This window comes from Natrix helvetica (genome assembly GCF_964273705.1).
Source record: "Natrix helvetica genome assembly, chromosome: 4".
In the NCBI taxonomy this organism is placed as follows: Eukaryota; Metazoa; Chordata; class Lepidosauria; order Squamata; family Natricidae; genus Natrix; species Natrix helvetica.
This window is the reverse complement of record NC_138550.1, coordinates 140015323-140037714: the sequence shown is the minus strand read 5'-3', so window position 1 is coordinate 140037714 and position 22392 is coordinate 140015323. Positions and strand designations below refer to the sequence as shown.

The following is a 22392-nucleotide window of genomic DNA, read 5'->3' as shown; positions in this document are numbered from 1 at the left end:
TTCTCTTTTTGTGTGTGAATGAGAATAATGATGATCAAGAGCACTGGAAACTACATGTTAGGTAATTGAGCTTCCCATTAGAAGAGCGAGTATGCAGAGAAGCATAATGAGAGTGATATGGAATAACATGCACAAACCAGCATACAGAGACACTGAATAGTATAAAAATATAGTAGTTTACTATGTAGAAATATAGAAGTATTCAGAGTCCGGTTAACAGTCCAAGTCATACACAGTTCAGTAATTCAGTTATCAAATAGTCTCAGTTTAACACACAAAGTAGATAACAGTTGCAAACCACAATACCTCCGTATACACCAACCAGCTTCTAACAAAACAGAGAGAGATCTAACAGCCATTCTAGCCATTGAGGTAACAAGCCAGTTACATTTCTTTAACATTTAAAGTAATAGTAAAGTAATCATAGCTTATATACATTGCCAAGCCAAGCCCAGGGTTACATCCCTAACACTACGTTTTATGAAAACTTGGTTTTATCAAAGTTTTATGGAAACTAATTAAGGAGAGATCCAACCTAGAACTAAGGACACATTTTCTAACAGTGAGAACAATCAACTAGTGGGACATCTTGCCTTCAGAAGTTGTGGATGTTCCATCACTGGAGGGTTTTAATACGGCAACTACCTGTGAGAAAAGGGGTCTTCTGTGTGAGCAGGGGGTTGGGCTAGAAGACCTACAAGGTTCCTTCTAACTCTGTTATTCTAATCTGTTCTGAATTATATTTGAGAGAAGCAAGTATCCTTGGTTTTGGGTAAGGATAACATAGTAGCATTTTTCATCAAGTGGCATTAACATGCCTATGAACAAGACACATAAAGGATGACACTGCATTTATGTGTTATAAAAATATTATAATAAAAATAATTTGATGTTGGAATAAGTAGTTAAAAGATATGACCTTTTCCGGGCATAGTTTTAACTGTTTTAATTGTATTTTAATAGCTTTGTTTCCATGAAATGTGGGGAGCCAGATTTTAGGGCAGCATAAAAGATTAAAACTGTATTTTTGAAGATGAATTGAATAAAAAATAGAGGTACAATTCACTTTATATTTCTTTTAAAAAATCATCCAAATGTGCAAACACATAATTACAGTCTTAATTTTCCAGTTTATGATTCATACACTGGCAGTGAGAAACAATTAATGACTTAGGTTCCTAGCATACCAGCAGAAAGAGAAGACAAATGTAATAGTGATATCCTGATACTTTTGAATGCAGTTGATGAAAAGTGTGCTTTCTTTGAATCAGTGGCCAATTATTTTTTCATACAATGTTTAAATTGGCCTGTTTAGGCTTATTGGATGCAAAAGAAAAGCTGAAAGGTTGCACATTGAATAATGAGAGGAAAGAATTTTGGCTTCTGCCAGTAACTATGTAAGAATGAGGAATGGTCCACATAATTTATGGTATAGAGAAATTGGTTCTTTAGCATAGCCAAAGGTACAAATCTATTGGCAGGGACGAGGCTATGCTGTCTCACTTGAGCATATGTTTACTATATAGAGTAAGCAAGATCTCTAACATTTTACTTCTGCAGTGTCTGCTCTTTTAATAATCAAATTATTACACTCTCAAGATAAGGGACCATCTGTGTTATTGCTAGATACTTTTAGTTTTATCTAAATGTATGGATATAGTCATATTTTTTCAAAGATCTTAATCATTGCTCTACCACTTGCATCCCCATAAACAGCCCAGAAAATAAACCACCGGAAATCATTATCAATGAATATGCACAAATACAGCTGCAAGATATGGTCCAAAAAATGCGAGAAAGAACAGCTACTTATAAGGAAAAGGTGACTAATCCAGTAATCTCTTCACCAGAAGTCAGTCCAACCGCATGTAAGTTGTAGAAGCTGTACCTATTTTATTTACATTGTGTTAGGAGTGGCTTGAAGGTAATGAATTGGGACTGTGAGTCAGGTTCTCCAGCTGGGTTAATTTTAGCGTATTAGTACTATCCTGGTCAGATATCTACAATACTAACTCAGGAAGTTACTCTTTACCTACCAAGTTATTTTTATAGTTTGTCCAATGCTTGACAAGAGTCTTAATTATTCAGCCTCAAAGAAATATCAGTACAGAAATATGGTGGGAATATAGTGAGCTGCCTGTACTTTTCTGGGTCACAAATGTTTAACTCTGTGAAACTATGTTCTTCAAAAGTTTCAGTATGCCCGTGATCCCAACCTGAAACCCTGAATTTATTTCCAAGAATACCCACAACATGGAAGTACATAGGGTAGAAGGATATTTTTGGGAGAAGACAATCCATCGCCATGATTACATAATCAAAATTTGGACCCTTATTGACTGGCATGTGTCCTGGAGTCATGTGTTCACCATTTGTGACCTTCCCAACCAGTTTACAACCAGCAAAGTCAATGGGGAAGCCAAATTCACTTACCAACTACATGATTCCCTAACAAATGTAATGATTCACTTAACAATTGTAGCATAAAAAGCTCATAAAATGAGGCACAACTCACTTAACAACATCATTGCGTTACAATGGAAATTTTAAGACTCAGTTGGGATCCTAAGTCAAGAACTAGCTTTATTTGCATGAGTATGGTTTGCACCAGGTGAAGGTTATGAAAGTTGTTTATTCATTACTGTTTGTCTTTTAATTTGTCTGTCTTTGTTAATTTTTCATTTTTGATTCCCAGAGTTACAATGTTCAAGCTGGAAAACCATATAAACTCTAAAAAATGTGTTTTTTTTTTAAATCATAACTGAAACCAGAGATATTTTTGCCCAGTCAACCTGTTATGACATCCAGAGACTATTTTCAATAAAATAAAATTATATCACTTTGGGGGCACCAAAAAAATCTCCCCATTTACTATCCTAATTATTTAGTTACTTACAATTCCAATGCATTTTTATGATGAATAGATTCATTAAGCCACAGTAAGATGTGATTCTTATCTGACATCAATATTCATCATATTTCACAATTGGCAGAATAAATGTTTTTTTTTTCTCTTTTAAAAAAAATAACAAGAAGTATACCTGTAGTGGATTCTATAGTTCAATGAAAGTTTAATTAACTGAATTTAAAAGCCACAAAATATATAGTGGAAAATTGAGATTATAGTGTATCTATTTTTGTAATTTTGTAAAAAGTAGAAGCCTCAGCTTTAAAATGCTGTCTAAATGTTTTAGGGTTTTTATTCCTGAAGCATTATTTGCACAGTTCATTCTCTTTGTTAAAATATTTTGTTTGTGTTACATTCAAGAATTAGTCTTTATACATGGCACGGAGACCACATGTTCAGTAGAAAGTTTTATAAACACTTAAAAAAAGGTAAGGACACATTATAATTTAACTCTTATCTCAGAAGCTGATTAGACATCAGTACTTAGAAAACTCTTTTGGAGTTCAGCACTAAAGCTTCTGCTTCCTTTATCATGAAGCTACCTGACACAGTTGCAGGTAGTTTTTATTTAATGACTGCCTTGAACAGCGACCCTTCAATTATGACAGGGATGAAAAAGTAACTTTGAGACCAATCCTCGCATTTATGAACATTGCAGGTCTGCAAAGCAAAGAAAAACTGAAGTAAGACCATAAGCACAGTTGTAGTTTCACTTAGCATCCACTTCATTTAACAACTGGGTTGACAGCTCCAATTGCGGTCACTAAATAAGGACCACTGTATTCCAAAAGTCAAATTCCACCTTGGATGCCTTTTCTAACCTTTATTTCTGTAATGTCCTCGACTTGCGATCGGTCATAAGTCCTCGACTTATGACTGGCCGTAAGTCCTCGACATACGACTGACAGCCTGGCAACCAAAGGCTTGCGCCTATTGGCTAAGACGCGCAGGGCTGGAAGCGGGCTTTTTACACTGTTACCATTGGCTGCTCTGCTTGACAGCTCCCGTATAAAAAGCTGTCAAGCAGAGCAGGGTGCTAAATTGTATATAGTTACCTTTGAGCATTGTTCTGTTAAAATAAAAGCTGTTCAATTCACCTCAGCAGTCTGTCGCCTCTTCAGTCGGTCCAGACTTCTACAATTTCTCTAATATATTTCTGTTCATAAGGGGATTAATCCTGCCCAGTTCCCTTTTCTAAAGCAATAATAAATGTTTTTTGGAAGTTGTAAAAAGAGTACCAAAAGGATAAAGGATCTAGGATAAAATTCTGTAATTTCAGTGAATCTGATGGATTTGAGAAAGTGGTGTTAACTTTTTGACTCTAAAACTTATCTAGCACCCCAAAAGAAGCCACCACCCCCTGCTGCCAAAGAAGAAAAGAAAGAGGAAAAGAAAGAAGAAAGTAAACCTGAGGAGAAGCCAAGTTCTATAGTCAAGAAACGATCCATGAAAGAATATATGAAAAAATTTAAACTGCCAGACACCATAGATGCATTCACAGGTATGAGTCCAATTTTCCAGAGCAAGGAAGTGCTGGAGATAGTGAAATTCTCAATGATTATCTTTGGACATTACAAAGATCTTTGCAGACATCAAGTGTTATTGCACTATAGATAAGTTAGTGTGTTTTCCCTTTGTTAACTTCAGCTGACTATTAACTCTGCCCCGAAATATGGAATCTATTAATTGTTTGAAGATAGTGACTGAAGTTGAACCTTCTAAAAATAACTTTAGTATACAGGTTAACTAATAAATAATCTATGCATCACTTGTCCGACTGCAATTAAACATAGCAAGTTATGAAACTTTCCTTAAGCGCTTTGTTTATTTTTTCTGGGGAAATGCATTCCCAAATCCTAATGACAGTAATTTAAGCGAGCATATTATTTTTCTTTTCCAGATCGTAACTATTTAATGTGGTTATTCATAGTTACTGTTGCTTATAACTGGAACTGCTGGTTCATCCCACTGCGATTAGTATTCCCAGTGCAAACATCCAGCAACATAATATACTGGATTGCTGTAGACATCTTAAGTGACATCTGCTACATCTGTGACCTCCTGTTATTTCAACCTCGAGTACAATTTGTGCGAGGGGGAGATATAATAGTAAGTAAAAAAAAAAGAGGAAGAAAACGTGAGAACTTTGAAGCCTAGTGGGCTGGGTTGAGATTTCTTATCAGAAAATATTAGATTGAAAAGCCCACTAAGTGATGAAGTTCAATGTTATTTGGGGGGTTAGAACTGTTGTGCTACAAACAGAACCCAGAAGACCATTGGATGTCACCTATTACTATTGGTACTATCCAAGGATGGGATGCTGGGGGTTCACAGGAGTTCAGGAGAATCTCTAGCTAAGATTCTGTGCATTTCGGAGAACCCCCAAATCCATTCCTGGCTGGCCCCACCCAACCCACCCCTGCCAGGAGTCCCCAAGCGACCCATTTTGGATGCAGGTAGGTACAGAGCCCATGCAGACGCAAAAAAAAAAAAAAATGGGCCTACCAGAAGTTCTGGAAGGCCAGAAATGGGCTCATTTCTGGCCTCCAGAGGGCCTCTGGAGGCTGGGGAGACCGTTTTTGCCCTCCCAGAAGCTGGAGGAAAGCCTCCAGGGCCTGGGGAGGCCAAAAGCACGAACCCACACAAACACCATGGTGCAGGAGGCTGAACAGGCAACGCCACCATGCCCATGCCCACCCAGCAACCAGGCAGAGAACCTCTTGCTAAAATTTTTGAAGCCCATCCCTGGCACTATCTTTGCATTGTTTTGCCACTGTTGTTGCATTTCAATTTGTAGGTCTTTCTATTTTGTGATCTTCCCCAGTTCATTCCCTTCTGTTCTGCTGTCTTCGGGTACCACTACATCCACTATGCAGACATTTTGTCTTTCTTATTTACCAGTACTATGTTTGTAGTGTCTGTTATACGGCAGGTGCTTATCTGTTTGAATTCCAAAGTCCAAGAGTGCTGGTATTTCTTGTAGATAGGCAAGTCCTCACTTGTTAGTGACCCTGAGGATCTACGTTTCTAATATGAAAGGGGGGGTTATATGTGTTCAACAGGATTTAAATGGTCAAAAAAAATTCCTCAAAGTCACAATGCAGAAAAATAAGATTTCTGCCTGTAGCCCAAAAACTACCTTCAAGCATAATGCAGGCTGCCAGTGTTGTTACTGAGTATACCCAATGCAAACTCAAGAACGATATTCCATTTGTAAAAAAAAAAATCAGAATAACAATATTAACACTACATTATTAGTTGTGGTAACCATTTTAGTTCAATAGTGTTAGGTCCAAGGCTAAAGATGACACAGTAGATTGAATCAGATCCAATCCTTTATTTGCTTACACCTAATGAACAGAATCTTGCTAAACCTTCTAACCTGATAGATACCAAATCTATAACCCTCTATCCTAATAGATATGTTCTGAGAGATTCTAAGATGTGGCTACCCTGAATCTCCCTCTCTCCCCATTTACTCATCTTGCTTGGGACTGCATAATTTCTTAATTTGGTCTTCTCTCTGATGTCGTGCCTCCTCACTGGGAAAACTCTGGGCTGCCCATACTCTGTTCCACTGTTTCTCCAAGTGCATGTTCCATCACGAACAGGAAGCACAATCTGTTAATAAACTAACCTGAAACTTTCTGCTGAACAGCAGCTTAATTTTTTTTACAATAATATTGTAATTATTATATTGTCATAATTGCTATTATGTAAATTAATGTTTCTCAACCCCAGGAACTTTAACAAGTACAGACTCTTAAAACTGGCTGGGGGAATTCTGGAATTTGAAATCAAAACCTCCATATGTTGCTGAGGTTGACAAATGCTAATATAAATCACTTAGTCAGCCTTTCATAAAGGTAAAGGTTCCCCTCGCACATATGTGCTAATCATTCCTGAATCTAGGGGGTGGTGCTCATCTCCGTTTCAAAGGCGAAGAGCCGTCAAAGACGTCTCCCTGGTCATGTGGCTGGCATGACTAAACGCCAAAGGCACAAGGAACGCTGTTACCTTCCCACCAAAAAAGTGGTTCTTATTTTTTCTACTTGCATTTTTACATGCTGTGGAACTGCTAGGTTGGCAGAAGCTGGGACAAGTAACGGGAGCTCATTCCATTACACGGCACTAGGGATTCGAACCGCCAAACTGCTGACCTTTCTGATTGACAAGCTCAGCATCTTAGCCACTGAGCACTACTTCCCTTTCTTAGTAGTATCTTAACTTGGCTGTTACCACCTGCTTATCTTCTTTCCCGATTCGTCTTTGCTAGAAGCTCTTCCTCCTAGCCACTGGCTAGAGTCACATTTTCCTATAGGTAGGAACCAGAACTACAATGTAAAACCTTCAATTCGGCCACTGAGTCCTTTAAACCTCATCAACTTCCTTTAAACCCCATCAACTCAAAAACAATTCTGCTCATTTTCAATCAAGAAGACAGTTCCAATCATGCAATCAATTCTTTTAAAATGCCCATGGAAGGCTTCAGTTATAAGCAGGCTGTTGCCAAGTGAAAGAAGACTAGTTTTATTTTTAGAGTTCTGTTAAACGTCTCTGATAAGGAGATAGCATCATTTCCCATCGGAGAACAACTTAAAAATAAATAACTAATCATTCTTAATAGATGCAATGCTGACAGTTCTAATGTTAATGAGAGCACATCCATCCGGCTTCTAAAGGAAATCATTTGTACAGCAGTGTTACGTCTAATGGCTCATCCCTGCTGTAATTGCCACCAATAGATTCCAGCAAAGATTGATTACAATAATCATTACATTTTTCTTTAAAAACCCCATAATAAAACCCCAAATAAAAAAAGTGTGGATTTAAAATGAGGCTGAAGATTTCTTATCCAAAACCATGAATTTTATTCTCCCTAAAAATTTTACTTACCTCCCCTTCTATTCTTCTTTTAGCTTGTTTTCCAAATTTTATTTTGAAAAAAGCCTCTTCTGACAGTATTTCAGCAATATGATCTTTTTTCTCTCTCTTGTTGAGTATATTCGTTCTCTAAATATCTTTAATAGCATTCTTACAGAATATATGGACTACATATATTTTCCAGTTTAATGCTCTGTATCTCCAAGGCTGAGAAAGACAGGCTTAAAACATTAAAAGGCACTTAGCAACAGTATAGGAAATATTGAAATAGTTATTTCCTACTTAAGTACCTGTGGAAGGAGATTTTGATGTTTCCAAAGCAATATTGGCCAAAGTCTAAGAACAAGTAATGCATCAAGGGAAAGCCTTAATAGTAGTTGAAATCACACCATATTTCTAGGTGTAAATAATGTGCTGATTCCTAAATGTTGTTATTTGAAGGAATCTATGCCGTAAATATAAAGCGTTAGTCTCAATATTTTCTCAGGATTTCTGACAAGCTGGCAGCTAGTTAATTCCAAAGTTTCCTTCAAATCTATAATCAGGTTCAGAAGTTCTAGATATGGTCAGTGCTGAGAGAAAAATTGGGGCTGCATAAAGCAACCAAATGAACTCCCTGTGAATACAGGTAGTCCTCGATTTACAAACATAACTGAGCCCAAAATTTCTGTTGCTGAGTGAGACAATTTGTTGAGTGAGTTTTGTCCCATATTACAATCTTTCCTGCCACAGTTGTTGAGTGAATCACTGCAGTTGTTAAGTTAGTAACATGGTTATGAAGTAAATTTGGCTTCCCCGTTGACTTTGCTTGTCAGAAAGCGACAAATGGTCATCACATGACCTGGGACATTGCAAGCATCATAAATTGCCAAGAGTCTGAATTTTGATCACGTGATCATGGGGATACTGCAACGGTCATAAGTGGGAAAAAGTCACTTTTTTCAGTGTCGTTGTAACTTTGAATGGTCACTAAATGAACTGTTTTAAGTCAAGGGCTACTTGTAATTTAAGACCCTTTGTTTTCAACCAAGCTAAGATGTAGCTGATTGTTGGGCTGCAATACAGCAATAGCACTTAGACTTATATATCATTTTGTAGTGCTTTACAGCCCTTGCTAAGCAGTTTACAGAGTCAGCATATTGCCCCAAAACTCTGGGACCTCATTTTACCAACCTCGGAAGGATGGAAGGCTGAGTCAAACTTGAACCGTTCAGAATCAAACTCCTGGAGTGAGCAATCAATTAGCCTGCAATAATGTATTTTTAACCACTGCACCACCATATACATTTGAAAGTATCTCTAGTAAATTTCTATTCATAGGGCGCACTATATTCTTTAGATAAATAACTTTGGAGTGTTTAAATAATATAAATATAATATATTTTGCAAGTGATTATGATATGATCCCATTCCACATACTAATTCTCATATGTTATTGAGGTTATTTAACTTTGACTGTCTGCTCTTTCTGTTTCTACTTTTAGACAGATAAAGTAGAAATAAAGAAGTCTTACCGAAGTTCATTAAAATTTCGGGTAAGTAAGATGAGTAAATTGGGTAAACTTGACAGAGTAACAGTTACTTTAATTCATTTTGGGAAACTATACCATTGTTATTATATTTGGTCTATTTTCAACATAGCAATCAATAACAACAGTTTTTCAAGTTTTAAGTATCTAAATTTTTACAAAGTCAGGAATCAGTGGCCTATATATGAATAAAAAGACTAAAATAAAAATATATCAATAAATAAAATATATAAACCAACAATTTACAATTAATGAAACAATTATTAGCTGGGAACAAAATCAAAATATTTTGAGGATCAACTGATTTTTACTTTGGCATTCTGGCTAACTACTTAATTTCCAAATGAAAATGAAGGAAAGATATAGGGGTGGTGAGGAGACACAGTCCCTAAATGAAAAGGCAGTCACTGGGGAAACAGTCTATAGCTGTGATGGTGAACCTATGGCATGTGTGCCACAGGTGGCATGCGGAGCCATATTTGCCAGCAGGGCAGCCCTCAGTTCCGGTGCGCATATGTGCACCGGCCAGCTGATTTTCAGCCTTCCAAAGGGTCGGGAGAGGCTGCTTTTGCCCTCCCCATGCTTCAGGAAAGCCTCTGGAGCCTAGAGAGGGCAAAAAAACAGGCCCAACAGGCCAACTGGAAGTTTATTCCCGAACTTCTGGTTGGGCCGTTGGGCCATTTTTTTTGTCCTCCCCTGGCTTCAGGAAACCCTGCAGAGCTTGGGCAGGGTGAAAACTACCCCACCCCATGCGGCGGGGTTGTGCATGCATGCGTGGGGAGGTCGCAGACACATGCGCAGGTAGATGAGGCACACTCACGAATGCAATAGCACACGCACACACAATTTTAACACGTCTTTAGAAAAAGGTTAGCCATCACTGGTCTATAGAGAAGCCAGTTAGTGAGGCTTGTATTTCCTGCGTGGGTGAAAGTAAGGTTATGGCCAAACAGTGGCCATAGTCCAGACTTGGTACCAGCCTGGGCCCAATGCCAGTTTGCAATACCGAGTGAAATTTCTAAAACCAGTTTAAGAAATATCAGTGGGAAGCATGGCAGTCAAACATAATGCAGAAGTCCCTTACTCTGTCACTGATCTCTAGAAATGGAATAGATTAAAACCACCCAGAATACTTTGCAAAATTTTAATCATAGGCTGAAAAACTAACTTCACTCAGTGAAGATGAGATGGGAAGTACCTGAACTTTACAAATAAATAAAATAAATCAATAAATTAAAACATTATAAACATAGATTATCCCGTGTTTCTGTCAACATCTTGCAAAGAAGAACACAACACAACATCATTATTGATGTGTTTGTTTTCTTAGCAACCATCTAGATTAGAGGTCAAAACTAAAAGCCCCTAGCTGTGTAAAATTGTAAATATTTTCAGTAGAAACAAGGAATAATGAGAATAATTTATTCTTCCTACTTTGCTTCTCAATTAGACACTGACAATTCTGACAAATATTCAGAACTCAATAAGCCAATTTAACTTTGAGTAACTTTTAATACAAGTATTAGATTAATATTAATTTAAGCAAGACTAACTGAATTGTTTGCTTCATCAGCTTGATTTATTTTCAGTAATTCCATTTGATGTTTTATACGTTATATTTGGAACCAGTCCAATATTTAGAGTAAACAGGATAATGAAGGTAAGAAGAGATTATCTATTATTACTCTTAATCCTGGGATAAAATTCATATTCCTTGTGGTTCATTGATCACACTGGGGATGAGACCAATTCAAAATAAAAACATGCCACACGCTTTCCTACTATATATTTCAAATATTTTTCTTTGAGGAAAAAAGCTCATTCATTTCTTTCAGTTCTGAATGAATTTTAAAATGTTATACACTAATGTTGGACACTAGGAGACATTTATTTTATGAATTAATATTAATGTAAATTAACAATGTAAATTTACAGTATAAATGTAATTGTACAAGTTTATCTAAAAATAGGTCTCACTGTGTTCAGTTAGATTTACACTTATACAAAGACATTATTTTTAAATTAGAGTTTTTCAACCCTGTCAGTTTTAAGATGTGTGGACAGATTAGGGAATTCTGGGAGTTGAAGTCAACACGTCTTAAATTTGAAAAGGTTGAGAAACACTATTTTAGACTAATGGGTACATTTGGAATGCGGACCACATTTTATTCCCTTTAGGGATATTCACAAAATTGCTGCTGAGAAATTTCTGTCTCAAAATGCTTTCTACAAATCTTTTTATCTTTGATTTTCAATGTTTGCCTGTTTGTGTTTTGAGGAGGGAATGAAGATGTATGTGGGTATAACCACTTACTGTTTTTACTTTCTTAAAATGCCTGTGGATCCCAAAACTATTCATGTAAAGTATAATAGCTGTGACTGATATTGTATATATGTAATACGTATATCAGTTTCCTTTAAAAATAAATGGATAAAGAAATCTTTAAAAAGCAACAGGAAAGATAGGCATGGGCATCCACAGAAGAGGTCAAGGGTAAATGCATATATGTAAATGATTTCATTATGTAAATGCTGCAAATTAAGTACTTATTCATGATTTTTAGACTCTTTGTACTTTTTGGGGTGAGAGGTGTCCTGACTCATGATCTGTTTATCTAATTTAATTTCAAATTAATGGATTAAAGATGCCCTTTAATTTGCAAAGTTTAAAAAGAAGTTATCCAGACAATTGTCTCTCTTTCAAAAAGCTAATTATATAAAAATCAAGTAATGAATAAATATAATCAGCAAAACTTAGTCAGGTAAGTTTGGTTAACTGAATAAAACAACAGTGTCAAAAACACCGATTCGCTATCAGAAAAAATAATAATCACCTCCCCTATAAAAAAAGGGAACAGGTAGGCAATTTATGAGAAAAATGCATTATAGAGCTCGTTTTACTTTTTCTTGTTTTATATTTAGCATCTCACATTCTTTGAATTCAATGACAAGTTAGAGGCAGTAATGGATAAAGCATACATCTACAGGTATGTGTCACCACCAATGTTATAATATCACATAGTATAGTATTCAGAAATATTTTAATATTTTGGAATGATGATGATGAGGGGGAAGATGCAGTTTTCTATAGTTTTCTTCAGCTTTATCTGCAATCTGTAATGGAACAATTCATGCAATCACATGAAACATGTTATAAAGTCTAGAGTCTTGTGGGAAATCTAGATTTTGACATTTACATGAACAATATTTATGTTAGCAGAATTAAGTCCTGGTGTGATATCATGGAATCTACAATACTTAGCAAAATCTGTCAGGTTTCATACCTGGGCTTGGTTAGTCTTAGCATAAGATTTTGCTAGATGGAAACTTTACTTCACACAACAAAAGGATTTATTGTTCATTCAGAGATAATTATTGCATTTTTCTTCCCACATATCTGTGGCAAAAGATTTTTGGTTAGAATTTTGATTGCTGTGATAGACTACTCCAGATATTGTAAAAACAATCAGAGTAGTTTTAACTGAAAAGCAGCAACACAGCCTAGATTTAGGGGTATGGGAAGAAAGTGTTTCAAGGAGTCCCTGTCTTAATTGACTTACTGTAAATCTGCCTGGGTAGGTACTCTTTCAGTCTTCAAGATTATGTTTTTTCTCTGGCTAGCACATTAAATATGCCTTTTTGAAACCAATGTTTCTGCTTGAATTTGTCAACCTAATGGGGCTTTACAATTTATCTAATTTATTTATTATTTTTACAAATAGCAAAAAGCAGCAAACAACAATAATAATACAATAATACAATAATAATACAATAGTAGAGTTGGAAGGGACCTTGGAGGTCTTCTAGTCCAACCCCCTGCCTAGGCAGGAAACCCTATACCGTTTCAGACAAATAGCTATCCAACATCTTCTTAAAGACTTCCAGTGTTGGGGCATTCACAACATCATTTCCCCCACAACAACAAGCCTGTGAGTTGTGTTGGGCTGAGAGAGAATGACTGGTCCAAGGACATTCAGCTTTCATGGCTAAGGCAGGACTTGAACTCTCAGTTTCCCGCTTTCTAGCCTGAACCTTCAGACCAGACTGCCTCTCAATAAACAATGTCCTTGGGAGGAAGCTAGAGTATGTTTTAATTTCAAATCTCTCTAGTCTGGGGATTTCTGATTTTAACATCACCACCTTCCACCAAATATTATTTCATGAAAACAAATGTTTATTTCCAAATAGCCAATGTAAATTTAATTAACCAGCTGTGTTATCCTCCAGGAAACATAATTCACTAGTGTCCCCAGACCAGTTAAATAGGAATTGAATTTCAAAAGAGTAAAATAGATTAGTAGCTTTTTTTTATCCTGTTAATATTGGGTGGGTATCAGTGTTACTATTGACCAAAATCAAAATTTCCTAAGAAAAAGCAAACCCAGAAAAAAATGCCTCTCAGAACTTACATAAACTTTGGGTCTTTCTTTCTTCCACAGGGTCATTCGAACTATTGGATACCTGTTGTTTGTCTTGCATATTAATGCATGTTTATATTACTGGGCTTCAACCTATCAAGGACTTGGTAGCACCAAATGGGTGTATGATGGCGAAGGAAACATGCAAGTGGTTTTATGTTACATTTCCCCTGTAATCTTAACTAAATGCTAAACATTCATAAAAGTTTCCACTGGTAACCTTTTGCTCCAGTTTTAATAGCAGTAAAATGTGCTTATTATATGGAAGTGAATGTTAGCATCCAGTTCATTTTATCAGCGAATGTTAATTATTTCTTTAATTATTTCACCTTTTTCCTCAATCATTTAGCCATCACATGGCTTCATAAATTAAACTGACTCATTGTGTAAAGCGATAAGAAATTACCACTTGGAAAAGATCAAAGAAGTCTAAATGTAATAAATAATGCATCGTTCAGATCATAAGAGACAATATCTTTCCTTTTATGAGGCTTCATAAGATCTAATTCCACTATTTCTTTACTTACAGTGAAGGTCATATGCAAAAATCTTCTTTAAAAAAGATAATGTCTGTGAAAGATAACAAATATTTATTATAATTGAGTGCTTGAAGTGACTAGGGAAGAGATGCCGTATCATACATAAATTCACAGAAGGAAAACTAAAACAAATGGGTGGTGTGATGAAGTGAAGATAACATGCTCTGAAGTATATATTTCTAAGAAAGTGAATAGTTACTATGGAAATGTCCAAAGACAGCTTAAATCTCAAGCCCTGTGTTCTACTGTCTACGAATGTCAGACATCTGCAGTAAAACTATTCTGAAAAGTCAATAAAAGTACACAAAATGCAGAGCCCCCAACTGAAGAATTGGAGAGCTTAGAACTCATGCTTGTGGGAACACTCAAGTAATATAAGCACACAGGGTGCCATTTTGTAGAGAATAGAAAAGATGACCTTGACAGCGATAAGCAAGATCCATTTTCACAGCGACACAGTGAGCAGCATGACTCAAGGCCAAAACAATCTGAGGAAGGGAGCAAACAGCTCAGATAAACACTTCCTTAGTTTCAGGAAGCTTATTTCACAGGAATAGAAGAGAGAACCGGGAAGTGAGAAATAAAGCACAATTAGATTTGCTAGATTGCAACCTGGGGAAATCTAAAACTACTGGATCCAGAGAAATAGTATAATTCTGAAGTCCCCCGGAACCAGAGATTTGCAATTTTTATCTCTGAATTGGGTAGTAACTCCTCAAACACAGCAGGTATATAATTTGGCGGTCTTTCTGCATTCACATCTGCTTCTAATTTATCAGGTAATAGATATGACTTCCACAACCTAAATTGGCAGGTGCTATTGACTAAGGAGTGTCAGCTGCTAGGGCTTGGAAGAAACCATTTCTGCCATGATGCCTACCTTATGGAACACCATGCCACCTGAGATTAGACTAGTCCTGATTCTGTTGGCTTGTTACAAGGACCCCAAACTTAGGCTTTCTAACCAGGCCTGGAGTCCTAAGTGTGAGATGTAGCCTGTCTCTTGGCTTTGTCGGCAGTTGTTTTTGTGATGCTCATCTGTGATGTGTTTTTATTTTGATATTGTGCATTTTACACATTGTGCAATGTGTAAAGTACACAATCTAAGCTCATATAGTCACATTTGTGAGATGAGTGGCATTAAATTAAATTAAAATCTGTTTCTGTATTGGGAGGCCCTACTCACAATAACTCATGTATTAGTTGCTAGCTGACTTGATTACTATAATACACTCTACATTTGGTTGCTCTTGAAGCTACAACTGGTCCAGAATGCAGCAGGGTTGGAAGTTTGGGCACTTTGCTATACACTCACATGGTACCTCTGACCCTTGAGCTATATTGGTTACCAGTGAGCGTCTGGGTGCAATTCAAGGTGCTGGTCATAATATACTCACAACATATAAAGCGCCACACAGCACAGGGTTCAGGTACTTGCAGGACCACCTGCCTCATAGCCTTTGTTCCTCCCATCACATCTAGCAGGGACAACATGGACTCTCCCTTCTATCAGGAAATTATCTTGCGGGAAGCAGGAGTTGTGTCTCCTCTGATGAAGCACCTGCGCTATTGGCTAGTTTATGACACAGACAGGACCACTGTATTTTGTGCTACATGAACGAGGTGTTTTTTCTATCGTTTATTGTTTTGTCTCGTTCTTCCCATCTGCTTTTCCAGGAACAGAAACATTAAATTCAGTCAACTAACACTGTAAGTGGTGTGTGATATACATTTTCTGTGACACACACACTGCTCCATTGTTTACTTGGCTATTCTGCAGGTATTTAGAGATGGCAATCACATTGGCAACATTCACACAGCACACAAACCCAATAGCATCGTTTCTTTGATTAGGTGAACTCAGTATGATTTGTAAATTTAAAGTTTATGGTGTAGCATGTTGCAGTATTGATTTAACAAGCTATGATTAAAGCAAACTTTGGCTTTGTATGTGTGTGAGCTCAGTCACAGTGTTACTTGGGCAATTTCCTAAGAGCTTATCCAGAGGAACGCAGGTTGATTTGGAAACAAATCTGGAAGCCCAGCTTAGAAGCAAATTTAAAAGCATGGCTTAGTTTGTTGATTAATAAATCTTCTTCCTAGCATATTCCTGCAGGTGCAGGGTCCGCTTTAGGACCATTGAGTTCCACTTTGCATGGTCAGCTGCATCTCCAGGGTGCAGGCCAGTGGCTTGCATATCTTTGTCGATGGTGTCTTGCCATCTCTGTTTTGGATGCCAGGTTGCCAGCCATTGACTTCTAGTTAGTAGGCAGTCTTGGCCATGGTGAAAGATGCTGCTCTCTGGCGATGTCCATACCAGTGGAGTGGGCCTTCTCTCATCTTCTCTATAATTGGTGCCACAACAAAATGTTCTCAAATGGTATCATTTGTGATGTGGTCAAGAAGGGGGATGCCCGATATCCAATGGAGCATTCACATTTCCATGGCATGGAGATAGCTTTTGGTTCCTGTTGTTGCTGCCCAGCATTCAGTGCCATACAGTGCAACAGGGCGGATGATTGTCTTTAAATCTTAAATGGGTTGGCATTTGTCTGTCATGTAACACACAGGTGATTCTCAACAATGAATCCAGGTTACATTCATCCTTGCTCGCACCTCACCATTGATGTCACCATTGATGCCCTGGAGATGATAGTTTGATTAATAAATCCAGTCATAATCTTAGACCTTTCTTGCCTTGGTCAATTTAAATTCAGATCTACAAAAAATCCTAGATCCATGTAACTGACTAGAACCATGATGGTGAACCTATGGCATGTGTGCCCGAAGTGGCAAACAAAGCCATGTTGCCTGGCACATGCAGCGTCACCCTTTTCCGGGTTTCTGGCATGCATGCACGTGCAATGATCAGCTGGCCTTTGTGCGTGCGGCAGTTCTGGAAACTGGTCTTCCATTTTCCAGTGTGAGCATGAGCTGATTGTTGTGCATGCATGCACATCATTAACCAGAAGACTGGCTGGCCGATGTGCATGTGCGCGCCAGAAACCAGAAGTTCATTTTCTGGCATGCATGTCAACTGGGCAGCTCCTCTTCAGGGTCATGTCCAAGACACTCGGTGCTGAAAAGGTTCGCCATCACTGGACTTGAACATATCTGCACTATTGGTTGTATGCTTAGTGCCTGATTTGTACAACTAGACAGCTACTCTTACAGGGTGCACAATTTCTTAATTACTCTTTATCTAGATAAAAATAGTAGTGAAAATCTCTGTGCTTCATTACCTAATTATTATTATTATTCCCATGATTAACTGCTTTAGAAAAAAGCATTATTCCTTACTCTGAACATTAATATTCAGTACAACCATCTGTAGAAAAATAATGATATCAGTAATTGTTTTATATCTACAGGTATCTAAGATGTTACTACTGGGCTGTTCGCACTTTGATTACTATTGGTGGACTACCAGAACCAGTCACTTTGTTTGAAATAAGCTTTCAACTTGCGAATTTTTTCTCAGGTGTCTTTGTATTCTCCGGTTTGATTGGCCAGGTAAACAAAAATATTACTGTGTTACTGTGTTTGCCATATTTCTATAGATATTCCATCAATTCCTGTAGCCTACCGATTTGGTAATGATCACAGTGCAGACTGAACATCTTCTAGTAGTTGGACCTCCAAGATCCCTTCCAACACTGTTATTCTGTTCTAGTGTTAGGATTTCTTGTATATGTATACCAGGGCTGTCAAACTCCCAGCCCACAGGCCAGATGTGTCATGCACTGGCCATGCCATGCTCAGTTTAGTGAAGGGGGGAAAATTCCCAATACATCACATGTTGCCACTGGTGTCAACATGAGTTTGACACGCCTGATATAGACTATCCTCCAAGTGTTCTAGGACTTTGTTTTCTCTACTATGCAACTTTCCTTCCATTCTCATTGATCTTCTTTGAAATACTTATTGGCATCCCTTAGCATACCAAATTGAGATTTGAACATCCTCATCAGTCCCAAGATCTTTGTTTTCCCAGATTTCTTTCCATCTTCAATATCTTTACAAAAGTTGTGTGGTACTGCTTCTTGTCTCTTCTAAAAGCAGTTGAAATGCTTTAAGTTTCTTCCTAAGATCCTTGCCTTTCTTGAACGATGTCTTGTGGACAATAAATAAGAACAGCACAAATGGATGATAGCATGCCTGTGGCAGGATAAGGATTTTAAAGAATGCGGGTTATTCATTATTATCATAAGAGATAAAGAATTTTAGGCCAGTATAGTTTTCTGCTAGTTCAAAGGGTGGTGAACAACATTTTAGTTTGGTTATGAAAAAGAGCTCTTACTTGCAGTGCATATGCTTCACATGCAGATTTCAAGTTAAAATCCAAAAAGAAAAGGGAAATGTGGTGGAAATAAATACTGCCAAAGTAGAAAATCCTAAATTAAAATAGAAAATAATCTACCATATCACAGATCTCTCTGTTCCATTTATTAAATGACCTTCTTTTCAATTAGTGAATTAATAAACTGTTAAAATATATTCTAAGATAAAATAATATGAAAACTTGGAAAAGCCAGTACAAACCACATAGACAGCAATTTGTATTGCAACCAAAATTTTAAGTTAGCAATATCCTATTATAATATAAGATGTAATGATAATGGCTGATATTTGCAGATGCGTGATATTATTGGAGCAGCCACAGCAGGGCAAAACTATTATCGTGCCTGTATGGATGACACAGTTGCTTACATGAATACTTATACAATTCCATGGCTTGTTCAGAATCGTATTCGAACATGGTACGAGTATACGTGGGATTCACAAGGAATGCTAGGTAAAATTTAAAATGTTTCATTTTCCCGAGTCTGCTGTTTTGGGAATACCAGTTTCATTTCGTTTGGTTGAAAAGGATTAGAAAGTTGACACTAACATTCACTGAATAATATCACTTAAACAACCCAGTTCAGATGATATGATGAGTCACCATTATTCAATGTAGGAATGAGAGGTAAGGTTACGTAAAGACCAGGGACGTGCGGTCAGGGGAGGCAGGGGAGGCAGAGCCTCACCGCTCTCATCATAAAAATAAAAAAAAGGGAAAAGGGAAAAGGCGCTGAGGAGCCTTCTGCACATGTGGTCCGGGAATGGGATCATGTGTGCAGGAGGCTCCTCTAGCCTCAGCCTCCCTCCTGCACATGTGGTCCCATTCCCTGCCTTCCTGAGTCAACATGAAGGGGGACCGTGGAGCGTGAGCCGTGGTCCCGTGGAGCGCGCTCGGTGGTCCCCTTCATGTTGACTCAGGAGTCAGGAAGGAGGGGAATGGGACCACGTGTGCAGGAGGCTGAGGCAGTCCCCGCGCTGATGACGTCACCAGCCTCACCAGCCATAAACCTCACCACACGTCACTGGTAAAGACATGCACAGCAAACTGCCGTGGTCTCAGTAGCCGTTTATCTTTTAACCTCACCAAGCAAAGAAAGGCCGTATCAGGGAGTTATGTGAGCTTCAACCTTGGCTGGGATGGCCTTCTGGATTCACAAGGGAAAGAAGAGGGAGTAAACCAAAAATAATACTGTTGCCGTCTGTGCTCTGTTCTGCTTGATGAAACTGTATAAAAAGGCCAAATAAACTCTGCATAGGCAGACAGACATTTTGGACACAACCTGCCGTGATGGATTTCTGAAACCTACATTCAAATCACTGGGGAGGAGACATTTTTCAGTACACACCAATAGCATAAACCACCTTTTATCATTTTGTCTTGCAGATGAATCAGAATTACTGGAGCAGATGCCTGGAAAAATGCAGCTAGACATTGCAACTGATGTCAATTTTGCTATTGTCCGGAAAGTCGATTTGTTCAAAGTCAGTAGAACTTTATGTAGTACAACAATTATCATTGACAAAAAAATAATAATTGTATAGCAAACAATTATAACAAGCATGTTCAATTTGTAGGACAACAGATATAATCAAATTACAGCAGTTACTATAGGCTTGGTGAGGATCATCAAGTTCTTACAAGTGGCTTAATAAGAACAATCCATAGAGGTTCTACAAATACATTTGATCATCAGAGTGAGATATTGCAGCTATTGGAGTCATCACCCTGATGGTACTAGGGTCATGTAAGATGCTGATCCATCCAGAAGGCTCAGTAAAGCAGGGGTCCCCAACCCCTAGTCCATGGACCGGCACTGGTCCATGGCATGTCAGAAACTGGGCTGCACAAACAAGTGAAGCCCCATCCATCGGATGCAGGCAGCACACAAAACCATGCGCTCTCCAGTCTTAAAAAAACCTCTCTCCATGAAACTGGCCCCTGGTGCCCAAAGGCTTGGAGGCCATTACAGTAAAGGAACTAACTCATACCACATAGCAAACTTTTATTCCTTGAACTCTTCCTATTCCAATCTTTGCTTCCAACAGTTAGATAAATGGACATCTGCTTCTTTATATTGGCTTAGATTAAGATAAGAAAAAAATAAGATACATGGAAGTAGTGACTGAGCTTGATCTAATAGCAGCAAAGACCTGGAATTACTGGACAACAATGCTTCTATGTGTCCTAGCTGTTCTCCATCATTTAGCTTGATTCTCACAAAAAACAACCGCAAGAGAAAAATTATTGTCAATGTCTTACCTTTACCTTGTTTGGATGTGGATCTCATAAAATAATTACCTGTTCTGACACCCCCTTCCTCCGTTGCCCACACAGAACACACACTCTGGAACAGTACAAGGGAACAAGGTTTATTGCACAAACAGACAAGAGGTTCCGTGGCAGCAAGCCACCAAGACAAAACTCACAGGAACAGAACACAAAAGCAGCTATCCAGCTTGCCAAGATCCCAAACTAGAGCTTCTGGCATAAGTCTTCTGTTGACTGCTGCGAAGGGCATATGCAAAGTCAACCCTTTTATAACCTAAAAAGGGCGCCTCCCAAACATCAGCTGAGAGCTCTTTACCACCTGTAATTACGCCCACACTCCTTGCGTCTGTGGGCACGCCAGTAACGGGCGTCCAGAAACGCCCTGTTGAGTTCTGACTCACTGTCTCGTGAGTCTTCCCCGCTGCTCCAAGGCATGGCATCGGGAGTCCGCCTCCTCTGGCTCTCACCGCTGCTCCATGCCTCAGGCGCCTCCTGGTGGCCGACCAGACTCTCGGATCCCTGCTAGGCATCTGAATCCTGTCCAGGGTCGCCCATCTCCTCTGGAGCTGACTCGTAGGGACTATCACTCTCGGAGTCTGGTGGCAATGGCAACGGCTGAGCCACAACACATAAGGTGGGCTTAAAAGGCGTGCCTCCTACTAACCATTCCGAGGGGCTCTGAATCCAATGGCGATGTGCATTTTGCTCTGAGAATTCATGGAGAGCTAACCCTAACCCTAAGTGGAATTTTCCCGAATGGGATTTTCCCATGTATTTTGTCAGGAAATGTACATAAGGTGGGCTCAAAAGCCGTGCCCGCTCCTAACCATTCCGAGGGGCTGTGAATCCAATGGCGATGTCCGTTTTACTCTGAGAATTCATGAGGAGCTAACCCTAACCATAAGTGGAATTTTCCCGCATGGGATTTTCCCATGTATTTTGTCAGGAAATGTACATAATGTGGGCTCAAAAGGCGTGCCGCCTCCTAACCATTCCGAGGGGCTGTGAATCCAATGGCGATGTCCGTTTTGCTCTGAGAATTCATGGACAGCAAACCCTAACCAGAAGTGGAATTTTCCCGAATGGGATTTTCCCATATATTTTGCCAGGAAATGTACATAAGGTGGGCTCAAAAGGCGTGCCCCCTACTAACCATTCCGAGGGGCTCTGAATCCAATGGCGATGTCCATTTTGCTCTTAGAATTCATGGAGAGCTAACCCTAACCCTAAGGGGAATTTTCCAGAATGGGATTTTGCCAGGAAATGTACATAAGGTGGGATCAAAAGGCATAACCCCTCCTAACCATTCCGAGGGGCTCTGAATCCAATGGTGATGTCCGTTTTACTCTGAGAATTCATGGAGAGCTAACCCTAACCATAAGTGGAATTTTCCCAAATGGGATTTTCCCATGTATTTTGCCAGGAAATGTACATAAGGTGGGCTCAAAAGGCGTGCCCCCTACTAACAATACCTAGGGGCCCTGAATCCAATGGCGATGTC

The 22392-nt window shown here is 38.6% G+C and overlaps 1 protein-coding gene across 1 annotated transcript in view; it reads left to right on the top strand.

The window, feature by feature from the left end:
• Positions 1 to 1789: 1789 nt before the first annotated feature.
• CNGB3 (cyclic nucleotide gated channel subunit beta 3) overlaps positions 1790 to 22392 on the top strand; it is a gene marked incomplete at both ends in the record, with an annotated part of 294107 nt that continues 273504 nt past the window's right edge. Inside the window, 10 exons of the mRNA XM_081953223.1 lie at positions 1790 to 1868; positions 4245 to 4409; positions 4809 to 5017; positions 9277 to 9327; positions 10895 to 10981; positions 12244 to 12308; positions 13761 to 13883; positions 17650 to 17791; positions 18914 to 19073; positions 20007 to 20104. Coding sequence (XP_081809349.1) covers positions 1790 to 1868; positions 4245 to 4409; positions 4809 to 5017; positions 9277 to 9327; positions 10895 to 10981; positions 12244 to 12308; positions 13761 to 13883; positions 17650 to 17791; positions 18914 to 19073; positions 20007 to 20104 — 1179 coding nt within the window. The remainder of the gene's footprint in view (positions 1869 to 4244; positions 4410 to 4808; positions 5018 to 9276; positions 9328 to 10894; positions 10982 to 12243; positions 12309 to 13760; positions 13884 to 17649; positions 17792 to 18913; positions 19074 to 20006; positions 20105 to 22392) is intronic.